General features: G+C 35.7%; 2 protein-coding genes across 3 annotated transcripts in view; both read right to left on the bottom strand.

Moving 5' to 3' along the window:
• LOC107721595 (alpha-1,3-mannosyl-glycoprotein 4-beta-N-acetylglucosaminyltransferase A-like) overlaps positions 1-8,248 on the bottom strand; it is a 67,632-nt gene extending 59,384 nt beyond the window's left edge. For both annotated transcript variants that reach the window (XR_001637721.1, XM_016529693.1), the window contains exons 1-2: positions 8,080-8,248; positions 7,408-7,726 (exon numbers count right to left, since the gene is read on the bottom strand). Coding sequence is in view for 1 of the 2 variants with exons in the window: in XM_016529693.1 (XP_016385179.1) it covers positions 7,408-7,501 (94 nt within the window). In the remaining variant the exon portion in view is untranslated. The remainder of the gene's footprint in view (positions 1-7,407; positions 7,727-8,079) is intronic.
• A 2,963-nt stretch (positions 8,249-11,211) lies between these two features.
• On the bottom strand, positions 11,212-14,309 carry LOC107721575 (protein CREG2-like). Its single transcript, XM_016529662.1, has 4 exons — positions 13,756-14,309; positions 12,359-12,528; positions 12,092-12,205; positions 11,212-11,513 (listed from the first exon to the last, which is right to left on the bottom strand). The coding sequence occupies exons 1-4, from the start codon at positions 14,161-14,163 to the stop codon at positions 11,372-11,374; spliced, it is 834 nt and encodes a 277-aa protein (XP_016385148.1). The 5' UTR covers positions 14,164-14,309; the 3' UTR covers positions 11,212-11,371.
• Between the last annotated feature and the right edge of the window lie 838 nt (positions 14,310-15,147).

Genomic DNA, 15,147 nt, shown 5'->3' with positions numbered 1-15,147 from the left:
AAATTCTGCTGAGGTGAAATTCAGTGCAGTCATGTATCGTGATACGTATCGTATCGTGGCCTCTGTATCGTGATACGTATCGTATCTTTGCTGGTGATACACAGCCCTAATATATATATATATATATATATATATATATATCCTTGCTATGTGTACTGTGCTAGATTAACTTGTCACAGCACTTGTACCCTCTTGTTGGTCTGATTACTTCTATTGTTCTCCTCATTTGAAAGTCACTTTGGATAAAAGTGTCTGCTAAATTATTAAACGTAAATGTAAATTACTACCAAGAACATAAAACCATCAAAAGGGGATCATTAAAAAACAAATATCCAAAATATAAAATTTAATTAAAATGTCAATCATCATATTCAGCATGTCATTTTAATTTTTGTTAGACTTACACAGTTCAATATTAATGCATGTTAACAAAGGACGATCTTTGTCTGTCATATTTTTATAGTGTTAGTTCACCACTTGATGTCAAAAAAACTAGGTAAAAACAAAAACTGGATGATTCTCATACAGATGTGATGGGATTCACTATGCCAACCTAACTGCCCTATCGCGATGCAGATAAGCCATTCGTCTAATTTCTTTGCACAGTGTCTTTTCGCTCTCTGTCCAGCCCTCATTCTTCAGTCCTCTTGCTGTCACTGTGTCCCTCAGATCTGGCCCTGATGAGACACGCAAGCTGTCAAGCTCTCCTGGTTCTGCTTACATCGCTTTGTGGCTCTATTTTGTTCCCATTTTGATGTTTGCACCTCGAGAGCTAATGCCTGGGCTCCGCAACTGAACTCTGGTTCGGACCAGGCAATCGAACCAAGTGTGTGAGCACCCTAAGAGACAACTATACCGAAAATAGAACACGGATGGGATTCATGGGGAAAATACCAATTCTGATTCAGATCACACTTAATGGTAATACAAACACAGTAACTATAGTAACTCGCGCCTCGGTGCTGCCAGATGCTTCTGTGAAGAAATGTCACCTTTAGTTTCAGGTGTGTTTTGTGGTGAAAATCTTTAAATAACGTCTAAGATGAAATTGTACTCATTCTAATACTCATTGCGTGCCACAGTCAGACAGTCGTTGGCGTCAATCTGACAGCCAGTTCGCGCTTACAGTCAGCATCGCGTGCCAACGTGCTTCATGAGGAACGTTTTTTGTTTTTCATTTAAATGTTAAGTTTTGAAATTTTGTTGTATGCATTTGTCATTTTTATTTAATTTCTTTATTTTTAAAATGTGTATAAGTAGTATTTATAAAGTTTTAGCTTTTTGTTTTGGATCTGTTTTTAGTTGTTTTAATACTACAATTGATTGCTTCTGTTGTCCTCATTTGTAAGTCGCTTTGGATAAAAGCGTCTGCTAAATGACTAAATAAATAAATAAATAAATGCTTCTATTAGTACACTACCCTTCAAAGGTTTGAGGACGGTAAGATTTTTTTGTTTTAATGTTTCTGAAAGAAGTCTCTTATTCTCACCAGCGAAGCTGCATTTATTTGATCAAAAATACAGTAAAAACAGTAATATTGTGAAATCTTGTTACAATTTAAAGTAACAATGTATTTTAATACATTTTAAAATGTAATTTACTCCGGTGATGGCAAAGCTAAATTCTCAGCAGCCATTCCTCCAGACTTCAGTGTCACATGATCCTTCAGAAATCATTCAAATATGCTGATTTGCTGCTCTAGAAACATTTCTTATTACTATCAATGTTGAAACCAGTTGAGCTGCCTAATATTTTTGAGGAAACCATGATGTTTTTTAATAATAAATTCAATTAATAAAAAGTTCAAAAGACCATTTATAATTATAACACTATAAATGTATTTACGGTTGCTTGTTTTGACGATTAAAATGCATCACTGCTGAATAAAAATATTTTTTTAAATTCTTACGGACCTCTTAACTTTACAGCTGTGTAAATTAAAGTGATTAAAAAAAAGAAGAGATTGTCCTTCTTGAAAAGGATGCTGATTGTCAGTTTGACAGTTTATTATTATTATTAATTGAAGAGTTAATAACTTAAAAAGGGGTAATATGATGGTACCAGTCTATATTATCTAAACTATATTTACAAAGAGAACAAAGCCTAAGCTATAGCTTTTATTCCCATATATAAGGTCAAGATATTTTTGTTGACGTGTACAGAAATATATTAACAAAAGTTGGCATTGGCTATAAACATCTAAATAAAGGAAACAAATCTTTTTTGTAGACTGACCCTACCAGAAGTAATTTAATAAAATGTTCCAATACTGGAACCGAAACCAAACTGTTTCAGTAATTTCCGGTTCTCAATTCCCAACCCTACAGAGAAATAATGTACCACATTTGTTTCTAACTACATACCACCTGAAATAGAGTGTGAGAGAGAGAAAGATGTGAGGTGACACAGGGAGGCCAATAACACCTGCCAGGAATGACAGCACAGGAGTTCTTGTGACAGCTCTCAACAGCAGCCGTTGGCACCGGAGAAACGGCGCATGAGGTGGTGAAACTGAAAAATGTCAAGGGCTGGAAACGTACAAGGCATTAACGACAATGACTGCGTTCTCCAGCCTAATATGGAAGAAGAATGGCAGGGGATGCCACAGTGATAAGAGTGTAATTGTGACTCAATGAGGACTTGTCTGGAACGCTGACAGCGGAATGATCCGGAATGATCCTAGAGGCAAAATTGTGCATCACTCAGAATGAGATGATGGTTATTAATGAGAGCATCATCTCATCAAGTTCTTTGCATGGTGAAACTCTCGCTCTCAAAGTCTCAGAGTTCATTTGCTTTCTATTGTAAATCTCTGCGTTTTTCTCTCAGCAGTGTGCTTAACACAACCCCATCGCTCTCCTGCTCTCTTCTTGACAGGGCACTCGTGGGCTCCTCCCGAAGAAAAACAATCCAGCCCCAACAAAAGCACAAGCAATAAGTTTGTGATGAGCGTTGAGTCTCTCTTCTCAGTGGCTTCATTAGAAAACTGCGGCCTCCCTCACCATTTCTCCTAGGCTAATCACGCCTTCCCTGGCCTGCTATTTTTGGCCTATTGTGCTTTCCACACACCCTGAGGATGCAAAGCCTCTGTAGGCTCAGCGGAGCAGAAGAAAAGAAAATAGGAGTAAGGCAATGGTGCAGTTCATTTTAACCTCTGGTACTATAACAGGAGAGCAGCAGAATGATGTAAGGTGCCAATTAATTACTAATTTGATTTAGTAGTCCCTTTTATCCAAAGCAACTTTCAGCGAACATATTAAAGTGACCCCTTGAACAACCTAGGGTTAAGTGCCTTGATTAAGGGCATAACAAAGAGTCACGGATCAGCCCTTATGGGCTCTGAATATATAACATTTCAGTTAAGATGCCAGATCTTTAACCATGCCACAGTGAAGTACAACAGCTGGTACATAGAAATACTGCTAATAAAAAAAAAAACAGTAAAATTTGCCATTTTTTAAACATTATTACAATTTAAAAGAACTGTTTTCTCTTTCGATAGATTTTAAAATGTAATTTATTCCTATGATGGTAAAGCTGAATTTTCAGCATCATTACTCCAGTCTTCAGTGTCACATGATCCTTCAGAAATCACTCTCATTTGCTGCAAGAAGCATTTCTTATTATCAATGTTGAAAACAGTTGTGTTGCGATATATTTTTGTGAAAACCATTATAATTTTTATCAATTTAATGCATCCTTGCTAAATAAAAATATTACTTTCTAATAAAAATATTACGGTAACACTTTCTATGAAGCCCATATTTATAATACATTATAAGGGTGTTCTTAAGGCATTATAATGAATGCATTATAAAAACCCTTATAATATGTTATATCAACTTATGAATATTCATAAGAACAGTTTTAATGTTTTACAATATTTACTTATTTGTGGTTATAGCTTTTAAGAGTAGGATGATTTATAACACAGTGAACATGTTGCACTTAAGTTACAATGGATTATATTTCTCATAGTTATAATGTATTATCTTAACCTAAGCCTACTAATACTCTAATGAGAGTTAGTTGACATGTAGTTGCAAAGTTGCTTATAGTCAATAGACTAGTGGGACCATCAACATAAAATGCAACCTAACATATAAACATTGCATTTTTTTTTCAGTTGAAATTATTAACTAGCTCACATCAAAATTAATATTAGCCTCACATGGAACACTCAAATAACACTCCACACCTAACCACTTACAAGATGTAGTAAGATACTGTGCAGATCTTAAATAAACAATGTCAAGATATATAGTCCATTATAAATGTAAAAATAGATTTTATATGGTGTTCATTGTGTATTATAAATAATCATAATCTTAAAACTTATAACCACAAATGCGTAGGCATTATAATGTATTATAATTGTTGTTATGATTATTTATAAGATGATATAACATATTATAAGGTATTTTATAATGCATTATGCATTCATTATAATGCCTTAAGAATACCCTTATAATGTGTTATAAATATGGGCTTCATAGAAAGTGTTACCAATATAACTTTTTTTAATCTTTAGTACAGTGCCTCATAGAAGTGGTTTTGATCACTAGAGCCCGACCGATATATTGTTTTGCCGATTTTATCGGCCGATATGAGCCTGTCGCAGACAGCTGAATGAATCTTCAGAAGTGAAATAAACTTCAACGGAATAAAGCTGAATGGAACTGAATTGAAATAAAGTTGAATAAACTTCTTTACTGTTCAGTGCAGCCGATATATCAATATCAGCCTTTTTTTTATTATCGGTATCGGCCCCCAAAAAAACCCTATCGGTCGAGCTCTATTGATCACACTAAGAAATGCTGTGAGTTTTTGTACTTATTTTTGATTACACACAAATAAAGTAATAAAAGGATCTAAAGTATAAAGAATTTCTTCTGAAATGGATATTTTATAAAAAGTAGAAATGTTTTATATTGATATATGACTCAATCAGCACAGCCCTGTTTAGCTTGATCTTTCAGAAAACATTCGCTGTACACGTGTGCAAATCAGCTACTAAGACAGGGAGCTGAAAATAAGCAATGCTTGCTCAGCTAGGCCACAAACACCAAGAACACACCCACAACAACTTCTAATCAGGCTGAACGTTGAACCTTAGAGGACAATAATAATAATGTATACCATTATAAATAATCAATTTAAAACATTATAAATTTGTTTCCCTATACTAAAACCACTCAATATCATGCAGATCAGGTCTGACAGAGAAAAGGCAACAGAGCAGCAAGTCAACGCGAGAATTATTCAGATCTGAGTGGCATCAAACTATGGAATAATGAGTCACTATAAACCCTCGATGACCAGGCTTCCGAGGTGTGTGCATATGTGGGAGGGTTTCATGTCAATGAATACAGTGACCTTTCTCTCAAAGATTCTCCTGTTTGACTATGATATTCATCTGCTAATGTTGTTGTGCATCACATTTTTTTTGATTTAGCTTAAATTTCTCAGATCTGTCCAATGAGCTGATACACAAGTGTCTCTTTGTATCTTCAAGCCATAAACATAATCTTCAATAGAATTAACCTTAACAAGATCTGGGATTAACAGTTTCTCAAAGACAGGTTGAATATGATGTTATAAAACAAGTTTTTTGGGGGAGAGGGAATTTTTCAGATTCCTCTCCAGGACTGTGGTCTATTACACTGCCTTGAGTCAAAAATCTATATAACTTTATACAGATGTAAAGAAATGTATATGTAGCTATATGTACAGTAAATGTCTGCATAATGTGAATGTGTAGCGCTTAATATAATGGTAATGAAAATAGAGACACTTATAGACTTGCAAAATTGTTAAAGAATTAAATTCAACAAAATCAAACAAACAAACAGATTTTGCAAAAAAAATTCACTCCACCCCTAACTTGCATGAAAATGGAATGAAATATCTCAAATATCTGACATCTCATTGCCATTACAAATGCTTTTCCATTTGTTTGCGTTGGGAATGCAAATGAGGGTGAATGCAAATTTATTGACCTCTACATTTGGCTAAATCTCAAGGAGAAAACTTGCATGAGACAGGAGCAAGGATCTGAGTTTGGCAAACATCATCATCAACAAGCATACCGAATTGTACATTCTGCTTTATACAACTCTAATCAATACACGGATGGATTTAACTAGAGAATGATCGACCATAGAGCAATGAGCTGTCACAATGTGCTCCAGAGCCCATTGATTTCCAACTAGGGTGGTTTGGTGCTATCCTAAACTGAAATTCCCAACATTAAGACTTCTCCAGAGCTCCCTTTAGATACTTTCTTGGCAGAAAATATGAAGTTCCTTTAAGGTTAATGTCATCTAGTGCGGCCAACTGGATGTGTTCCACAACCTGCGGTGCCCAGTATAAGTTCATTGATCACCCCTTGTGGTCTATCTACAACCTTCAGTTCACCAACCCAGTTATTAAACCATCAAGCACCCTGCAAAATATTACCACAGTTATTCGATAGTTTAGGCCAAAATACCATAGTTACTACAATTGCTTGCTTTGATAAAATTTGCACACTCCACCAGTGCCATCAAAAAAAGAAATTAAACAAAAAATGTCAATCTGTTTGAAGGAACTTGCATATTAATTCATTATACAACAGTTCTGGTCCTTATACAAGTTTGTTAATGTTTAGGATTAAGCACTGAGGCGTTTCATGGTTATTTGCATCACTCCATGAATGTTCATGGAGTTTCAGAGAAGTAGAATCACTACTTCTAGAATCACTACTAGAGAAGAATCACTAGGCGAAATTAAAGTACCCAGATGACCTACAACTTGCAGACAAGATTACGATGTGTGCATCCAATGGACACTTCTACCATCCCGTGAGACCAGGGGAAATGTGAATTGCGAGAAAGCGACACAACAATGACAACACGACGAATGTAGTGCATCCGGATTTCATCCATACTACTCGCATTGATACTATATAAACTGCACTTCTTTCACAGTTGCAAAGCATCTTTATTTCAGACGCAGCAAGTGTTTAATTGTACTCAATGCCCACTTGAAGTGGGTTTCTCGCACTAGAGTGTCAAACAAAAAACCCTGTAATGGAGCGGAGTGATTATAGAACAATTTGAGTTGGTGGTGGGCTAATCTCTGCGGATCCATTCCACATATACACACTGCTCCAGACCAGATTTTATACTTGGTGATGCTTGATGAAATGTAAAAGTTGCTGGTTTCCTTTAGAACTTTTTTTTTACATAAAAAATAAACAAACTAAAAGGCCAAATTTAGTCTTAAATTACTCGATATCAATAACTTGTTTATTGAACTGTTGCATAAAACCTGCACTCATAATTGTGCTGTAGTACTAAATATAAAGAGCATCAGCTTCTCGCTTGTGTGATAGCATGACTGAATTAATCTCAGAGATGAACTCACCTTTGCCATTTTGCCAAGCCGTGTACCAGGACAGACTGAGAAACGACGTGAAGAAAATGATCGCAGTGGCAACAGTTCCATGTCTGAGCCTCATCTCATTTCAGCGCCTCCCCGTGCATCTGCCTCTGGTCCTCCTGATCCAGGCGTGCATAAACGCTTCAGGGGAGCGGACAGGAGGTGACTGGGGCCCGGATCATCGACAGTCTGCACGGCGGTCCTCCTCCTGCTCTTCCTCTCGGTCGCTGCTGGGGTCACGAGGCAGCCCGGCGGAACTGATGCATTTCCAGAGAAAGATGTGCAATCCTCATGCCTGCCGTTACTGGAAGGGATCATGAATACATTTTTTTTTAAATACAGAAAGGCACAGAGATCGACATGAAAACATACTGTCTTGGTTTCTCTCTTTTTTTCCGGACCGCACTGACTACAAGTTAAACAGATAGCAGATTAAATATGTATGCAACCTTATTTGTAAGGAAATTAATCACTGAGAGACACAGAAATACTGCGGAGGATAACTAATTTAGGGGCAGGGGTGATTGGGTAAAATAAAACATTGAAAGGTCAAAAAACAGCCTAGGCTGTAAAATACACAGAGTTGACTACCTGTCGGAGGACCCCAAAATATGTCAGACAGGCATGAGCAACAACCCCAAGTTCAACATTTCTTACCTTTCGGCCTGTTATTGAGCAGCGAACCGACGCGGCTCGATCTCATAAAAAATATCCAGTGAAAAAACGAGCAAAAACACGTTTTGTGATGTTCATTAAAATAGCAATTTAGACGCACCGTCCTGCCAGAATCGTCAGCGGTGATGTGATCTCTCAATCAAGCTTTGTTGAAGACCACACCCACAGAAAGCAACGATCGCCCACTCGAGAACTATGATTGGCTGGAGTCATCAGACCCCGCCCATCACTGACGTTGATTGGCTGGAGTCTGCGCGCAGCTCCTGTCTGCCGCCACACGGCGGCCTGAGCCCATTGCACACCCCCTCAGCACTTTTAAAAGATAAAGATATTTTTTGCAACAATTCTGTTTAAATTATTGGGTGGAAATAAATTCCTGCTGAAATACTATTGTCAAAGTATCAGTTCAATGTGCAAGTATTCATTAACAAGCTTTCACTGCATGGAGACTGACATGTACTGTAGGCTACATATTTTTCTTTATAGGAAATACTTTATTTGGAATAAGAAGGTTTTTGAATATGAATATGAAAATATTGTAAATGAAAGTATAGTTTGTGTATAGTGTGTACAGTTTGACTAACATATGTTAGTCAAAACTCTCTCTGTTTAAATCTAGATTAAAGACACATCATTTGTGTTCCACAGAAGAAAGAAAGAAAATCATACAAGTTTGGAACAACATGAGGCCTAATGATCATTTAATAGTGTTCATCGTCTGTTTGATTACGTCTTTAATTGATTTTTCCGTACATTTCTGCCATATGTACATTAACTGACAGTCACCACTGATGAGCTACCACTAAATATTGTAGAAACTTAATTTGCTGTAAAGTTGCTTAGCAATGATTTGTATCGTGAGAAGCGCTGTACAAATAAACTTGAATTGAATTGAATTGAATATGTTGTATCAGTCAGTAGTCAGTCATTCAATTATTTTAAATTCACTTTATTTATTTATTTATTTATTGTAGAAATGTAAAAGAAAAAGGCTATTAGAACAATATAACAATATATTTAGTGTGAATGTACATTTCTCTTTTATGCATAATTATGCATAATACAAATACATGAAACAATAAATCCTTTGCACTGATAACACAGCTCACTCAAACTTTAACAAAGGCTGGATATAGATTTTTATTTTTACTAAAAAGGTTTGGTTACACTTTACTTGAAGGGGTGTGCATAAGACTGACATGACACCTTCATAATCATGACATGACACATGTCATGAATATGAAGGTTTTTTATGCATGTTTATGACAACTGTCATTAAGTGTCATTCGCTCAGTTATGTAATTTTTTATGCAAATATGACATTGTTTGAGATGTCTTTGTTATGGGCTATGGTTGGGGGTAAGGTAGAGGTAGGGTTAGGTTAGGGTTAGGTCAAATAATGTCATATTTGCATTAAAAATGACATAACTGAGCGAATGACACTTAATGACAGTTGTCATAAACATGCATAAAACCTCCTTCATATTCATGACATGTGTCATGTCATGATTATGAAGGTGTCATGTCAGTCTTATGCACACCCCTTCAAGTAAAGTGTTACCTACAGGTTTTCCTATCACATCAATGTCTTATTTTTCCCCAGTACAGTTAATGTAAAAGCTTTCCATTTTCCTGAGAGTACTTCTACTACTCATATAATTATACTAATTTGGGGGGAAAAAATGAGATGTTTGCCATAATTAGATGTATTTAGATGTGCACGTATGCCATTCATGCTGTCTGAATGCAGGCGCCAGAGGGAGTGCACATTTAATGAATAATTGATTGGCTTTTCTGACCTTCACGGTCACTGATAGCTTGTGGGACTGAACCCTTATTGTATGCAAGCATCTGTCATATCTTTTCTTTGAATTTCCCCAAATCCTGTTATTTTAATGTAGTGCCATTAAAGTGGTATTACTGCGACCCGTACAAATTGCTTTTGTCTTTCCTGGTTTTTGCCTCTCATTATTATGTCTAATCGTCATTTGTTATAATCATCTGGATTTGAAGTCCTCTCCATAAACTGAGCTCTTTCCCCCAATCTATTTTTATTTATATGCTCGACTCTTGTATTTCAACACGGTCTCATTTCAGTCATACAGTCAAGCAGTACTACTTTGAGATGCCTATGTGATTATTTTTACTCAGTTGACTGACATTGAAAGCTTCCTTTTGCCTGTTGTACATCTCACAGAAAAGTTTGGTTTACAAGAACACGTATAGCTGAAGATAAAAGCTGAAATCATTCAAATGGAGATGATTAATTATAACCTGCACAGACCATTTTTAATTTTACTTAAGCCAGATATTGCGTTACATAAGACACTTTTGCTGAAGTCTCTTGACAATTCTATTTTAAGCTTAATTCTGTATTACATAATCATATTACTCCAATCAGTCCTTTTTGTAATCTATGTTATTTGTTCTTCATTTACATTAAAAGACTAAAACGTCAACCACAAAACAGCAATGACTACTCTTTCCACACAATATGTATTTTTTTTACATATTTCTTATTTTATTTGTACAGCACATGAATATCATTGTGAAGAGGTAATGCAAGGCACAAACAGATGTTTGAGATATTTCATTAAGGTGTCAATTACATTGTAATTGTGTTAGGTAGTGTAACATACAAGGTCCTGTACTGTACCAAGTCACTGTCCTTGAGAAGTAAATGCAGACCTGAAACTGAACTTGAAAAGCATTAGATGCCATACATACACAATGAAAAACTCTCTCTTTTGCACACACACACATAACTTGTATTCCACATTTTGGCTGTTAATGAAATGTCAGACATACAAGGATATACAGTAAAGTGGGTTTCAGAGAAAACAGGCAAAAACTCTACTTAGTATATACCTTTACAAAAACTATTTAGTATATACCTTTTCTTAGTGTACTAAGGTATTTAGTAGAGAAAAGACTTTTCTTCATAAAGGCCCATGCTAGATTTATTTAGTTTGAGTGATTTGTTTATTTATAATGAATGAATAGCTTTCCTTTCAATACAGTGTCTACATAGTCTATTTGTGATAAAGGTCTTCAACCTTAAGTAACTGTGAAATTGTTCTATAGATAATGTTAGGCTTCCTTGAACATCATTTATACATTCAATAAATCCGCAGGAATATGTTCAGAGGCACTGAACCGGCATCATGGCCAGGGCAAAAACCACTAGTTGAAAGTAACAAAAACATAACCACCTTCTGTACAATCAGTTCAATTCTGCTTGTACCGTTTTCATTATAGAATGTTGCTCTTTTTCTCAGAAAGGTGTTGCTTTGAAATACTCCTCAAGTGGAATGACAGAGACTCCTCCAACCCAGTCCTGCAGCCAAACCTGCTGCAAAACCAGCTTCATGAAAAACCAATTATGTCCAGGGGGCCACTTCTTCATGACAGGATGCCTAAACAAAGCACACACCAAAATTAACACATTATTTGCAAAACACACTGCTTACCCAATTCTCTCAGTAAAAAGGTATAAAACTATCACTGGGGCACTACTAATACTAGTACTTTTAAAGTACTAATTTGTACCTTTATGGTACTAATATGGGGTAAATATGGTACAAGGATGTACCTTTTAGTTTTTGAACCAGAGACAGCTTTGCACCATTTTTTTTTTTTTTTTTTTAAGAGGTGAAATAAAAAATAATTAATTTATTCTAATGCAGCTGCAAGGTGAATCAGACTAGACTGTTTGTCTATTAGCAATGCATTTCATCTATAAAATAAGTAGGTGCACATTTCAGTTGCATCAGATACAAAAAACAGCTATATTATGTAGTATATCAATGAGAACAGCGTAGAAAATAATCAAGATATTAAGCAAAAATTGGCAAACATCACTAATTATACTTTTCCAACAGACACAAATGAACACAGACCTTATGTTCAACCTATAACGTATGAAGTGTGTTTAGCTGAGGTCACTGAAATGAAAATGAAAATGTGTGTATGATTTATAATTTTGCATAATCACCTGGAGAACATAGACTCTTTGGCGAAGTCAAGCTCCTCTGGTCCCACCTCCACCATTTTACCAGTTAAAGTGAGTCTAGCACACCTGGGGTCCTCAGGGTCATAAACCTGGTTCCTGTCACAGGAAAGCATAGCCAGAGGATGCTTTAGATGATCATTATACAATGATCTCTGTCAAAGATACTTTTTGTTTTGATATGTAAACGTGATTTAAATGTAAAGGCTTCTCACTCCAGTTATTTCAGAGTTTTGAAGTAAGTGAACACACCTGCAGAAATCTCCCTCTGCCTCGGAAATTGTTAAGGAGGCAAAAGGGAAGCTGCGAAGATCTGTTACGGTGTTGTCCATCGGTGTCACATAAAAATAAGGAATGCCAGTGCTGTTGTCAGCTGGACCGTCGCTTACAGAGAAAATGTTTCCGAATGGAAGTCCTTTAATCTAAAGAGGTAATGGGGAAAGAAAACAGCCTAAATTAAAGACATATCATATGTGCCTTTAAAAATATATATATATTTAGATTAGATTAAATTCAACTTTATTGTCATTGTAGAGAGTAAGTACAGGGCCAATGAAATGCAGTTAGCATCTAACCAGAAGTGCAAATAGCCAATGTATATAAGCGTAAATATGTGTGTGTGTGTATATATATATATATATAAATAAATGTACGTGTGTTTGTATGTACATTTGAGGGACAGATGCAGAGACCAGCTCAATGTAGTTATCTATGAACTTGATTAGCAATAATGACTGGCTGAATGTCATTAAGACTTAAGACACTTATTAATACAGTGGTTCTCAACCTTTTGTCCACACCAATAATCCCATGACTTTTTCCAGTCATATGTGAATTACTGGATAAGGATTTTTTCAAAGAATTTTTATTCACAATATCTACCTGATAAAGTATTTCAGAGTTTAGCGTAACTATAAAAAAAAATGTACATTCATTATAAAAAAAAAAAAGCCAATGGTTTTGAGATTTATTAATTTACATTACTTTTCCTAGTAATCACTATTAAAATTAGGCTACCTCATATATCCAGGTTTTCCAAGACAGCAAGAACCTGGGGCCAGTTACATAAACATAATCACTATGTTAAGAACTAGTTTGACTAACTAGCAGTTAACCAAGTGGTAATAAGTCTTACTTTTCGAATTCAATTTAGACCAATATACATTTCTACATAACTGACTTTAAAAAGTTACGACTAGTCTTGCAGACCAAAATGAAATGACAAACTTTTGTCTAAGCAGTTTATGCAGCCAGCCACTGGATCTTCAAAGACAAATAACAGTTGTTAAAAAGGCCAATTAAAATAAATATCTTGACTGATTTTTAATGCTTTTTTGTCTTATTTTAAATCATTTAAGTAATCTTGAGGTTCTTAAAAGTTTGCTGGATCTTCAAAGACAAATAACAGTTGTTAAAAAGGCCAATTAAAATAAATATCTTGACTGATTTTAATGCTTTTTTGTCTTATTTTAAATCATTTAAGTAATCTTGAGGTTCTTAAAAGTTTGCTGAGGCCCCCTGGTGGGCCCCTTGTTGAGTACCACTGACTCCACCGTTTATTTTATAGATAACTGAAAAGAATAGATCAAAGCTGCCAGTGAACTTTGCAGGAAGGTAGATTAAATCCAACCTAGTAAACGAAGCATCACCTGCTCCTGTGTGGAGATGGTTGCCAGGTGACCCCAGTCGCTATAATGCGCCATATATCGCGCTACTCTCGCCGCCTCCTCGTGCGGTGGAGGTGTAGGGATGCTGGACGGCACCTTCACCTCCTCCATCCGGTACGAAAACACACGCGACGCGGATGACACATCCTCGCTTTTCGATATCTGGTCGGGTTTCTTCTCTGAAGCGTCCCGGTACACGGAGGACGGATAGGCTTGTTTCCAAATGCCGATATTATCGACGAGCACAGCGGGCGCCTCGTCCGAGAGCGTGTCCAGCTCTTCCTCCACCACATCACTGGTGACAGCCCACGAGACCGAGCTCCTGATGGTGTAACTCTCACCGACACACAGCAGTGTCGCTAATGCAGTGACGAGATGAAGCAGCAGCATAGCGTTCAGATTCACAGGCGCTGCGTCTCTTTAAACTGCATGTTTATTTCGCAACTATGGATATGGCGTTACATGACAGTGACCAGAAACTTTGTTGCGTCTGAAACAGCGACACCACCTGGACCGCCTGAATACCGCAGCAGGTTGACCTTCATCTCTACTGTTACTTGGGCTGTTTTATTCATCCCACTGTAACCATCGTTTTCACCAAAATACTGGGGTAATTTGATATTCCAATAGTGTTCTTATGAAGGAAATTTATCAGTAAAATATTCACTGCCGTTCAGAAGTGTAGGATCAGTAAGATTTTTAATGTGGTTTAAAGAAGTCTCTTCTGCTCATCATAGCTGCATTTATTTGATCAGAAAAAAACAGTAATAATGTGAAATATTATTACCATTTAAAATAATAGTTTTCTATTTTAATATACTTTAAAATAATATACTTTTGAACAGCAGTTTACTCTAAATAGGCATAAAACTCAATGTTGATAACACAATTAAATAAATGTAGAATAAAAAAAGGGGAAATTTTGCATTGATTGTATTCGGTCATTACCAAAAATTACCTTTGTATCCATAATTTGTCATTCCAAATGTATTATGAAGGTAATTTGACATAAAATATATATTTTTTAATCCATAACACTAAAAAAATACAGTAAATAAAATAGAAAAAAGTTTTTATTAAATCTTTTTTTTTTTATTGTTGTGTTCAGTCAATACGAAAATTACCATGGTATCCATAATTTGATGATTTGCCATTCCAAATGTAGAATTCTGGTGGTAATTTGGCATTTTTAAAAAAAAGAGAGAAAAAAATGGGAACACCAAAAGAATAGAATAAAAAAAAAGATGTTTAAAATATCAGTTATATTTTATTGTGTTCAGTCAATCCAAAAATAAATAAATAATTACATACCATATCCTTAGTTTGGTAATTTGCCATTCCAAATATAGTAATTTGATATATATATATATATAT

The sequence above is a fragment of the Sinocyclocheilus rhinocerous genome, unplaced genomic scaffold (assembly GCF_001515625.1).
Source record: "Sinocyclocheilus rhinocerous isolate Xijiao unplaced genomic scaffold, SAMN03320098_v1.1 scaffold30, whole genome shotgun sequence".
In the NCBI taxonomy this organism is placed as follows: Eukaryota; Metazoa; Chordata; class Actinopteri; order Cypriniformes; family Cyprinidae; genus Sinocyclocheilus; species Sinocyclocheilus rhinocerous.
The sequence above is the reverse complement of the archived record's forward strand: the minus strand, read 5'-3'. Positions and strand labels throughout refer to the sequence as shown.

What these genes read in the sequence shown, in the direction of transcription:
- LOC107721575 (XM_016529662.1), bottom strand. Translation starts at nt 14,163, where the DNA reads ATGCTGCTGCTTCATCTCGTCACTGCATTAGCGACACTGCTGTGTGTC. An exon ending in CCATCTCCACACAGGAGCAG is followed by an intron (nt 12,529 to 13,755) that starts GTGATGCTTCGT and finishes TTACCTCTTTAG; the next exon opens with ATTAAAGGACTTCCATTCGG. An exon ending in GCAGAGGGAGATTTCTGCAG is followed by an intron (nt 12,206 to 12,358) that starts GTGTGTTCACTT and finishes TTCCTGTGACAG; the next exon opens with GAACCAGGTTTATGACCCTG.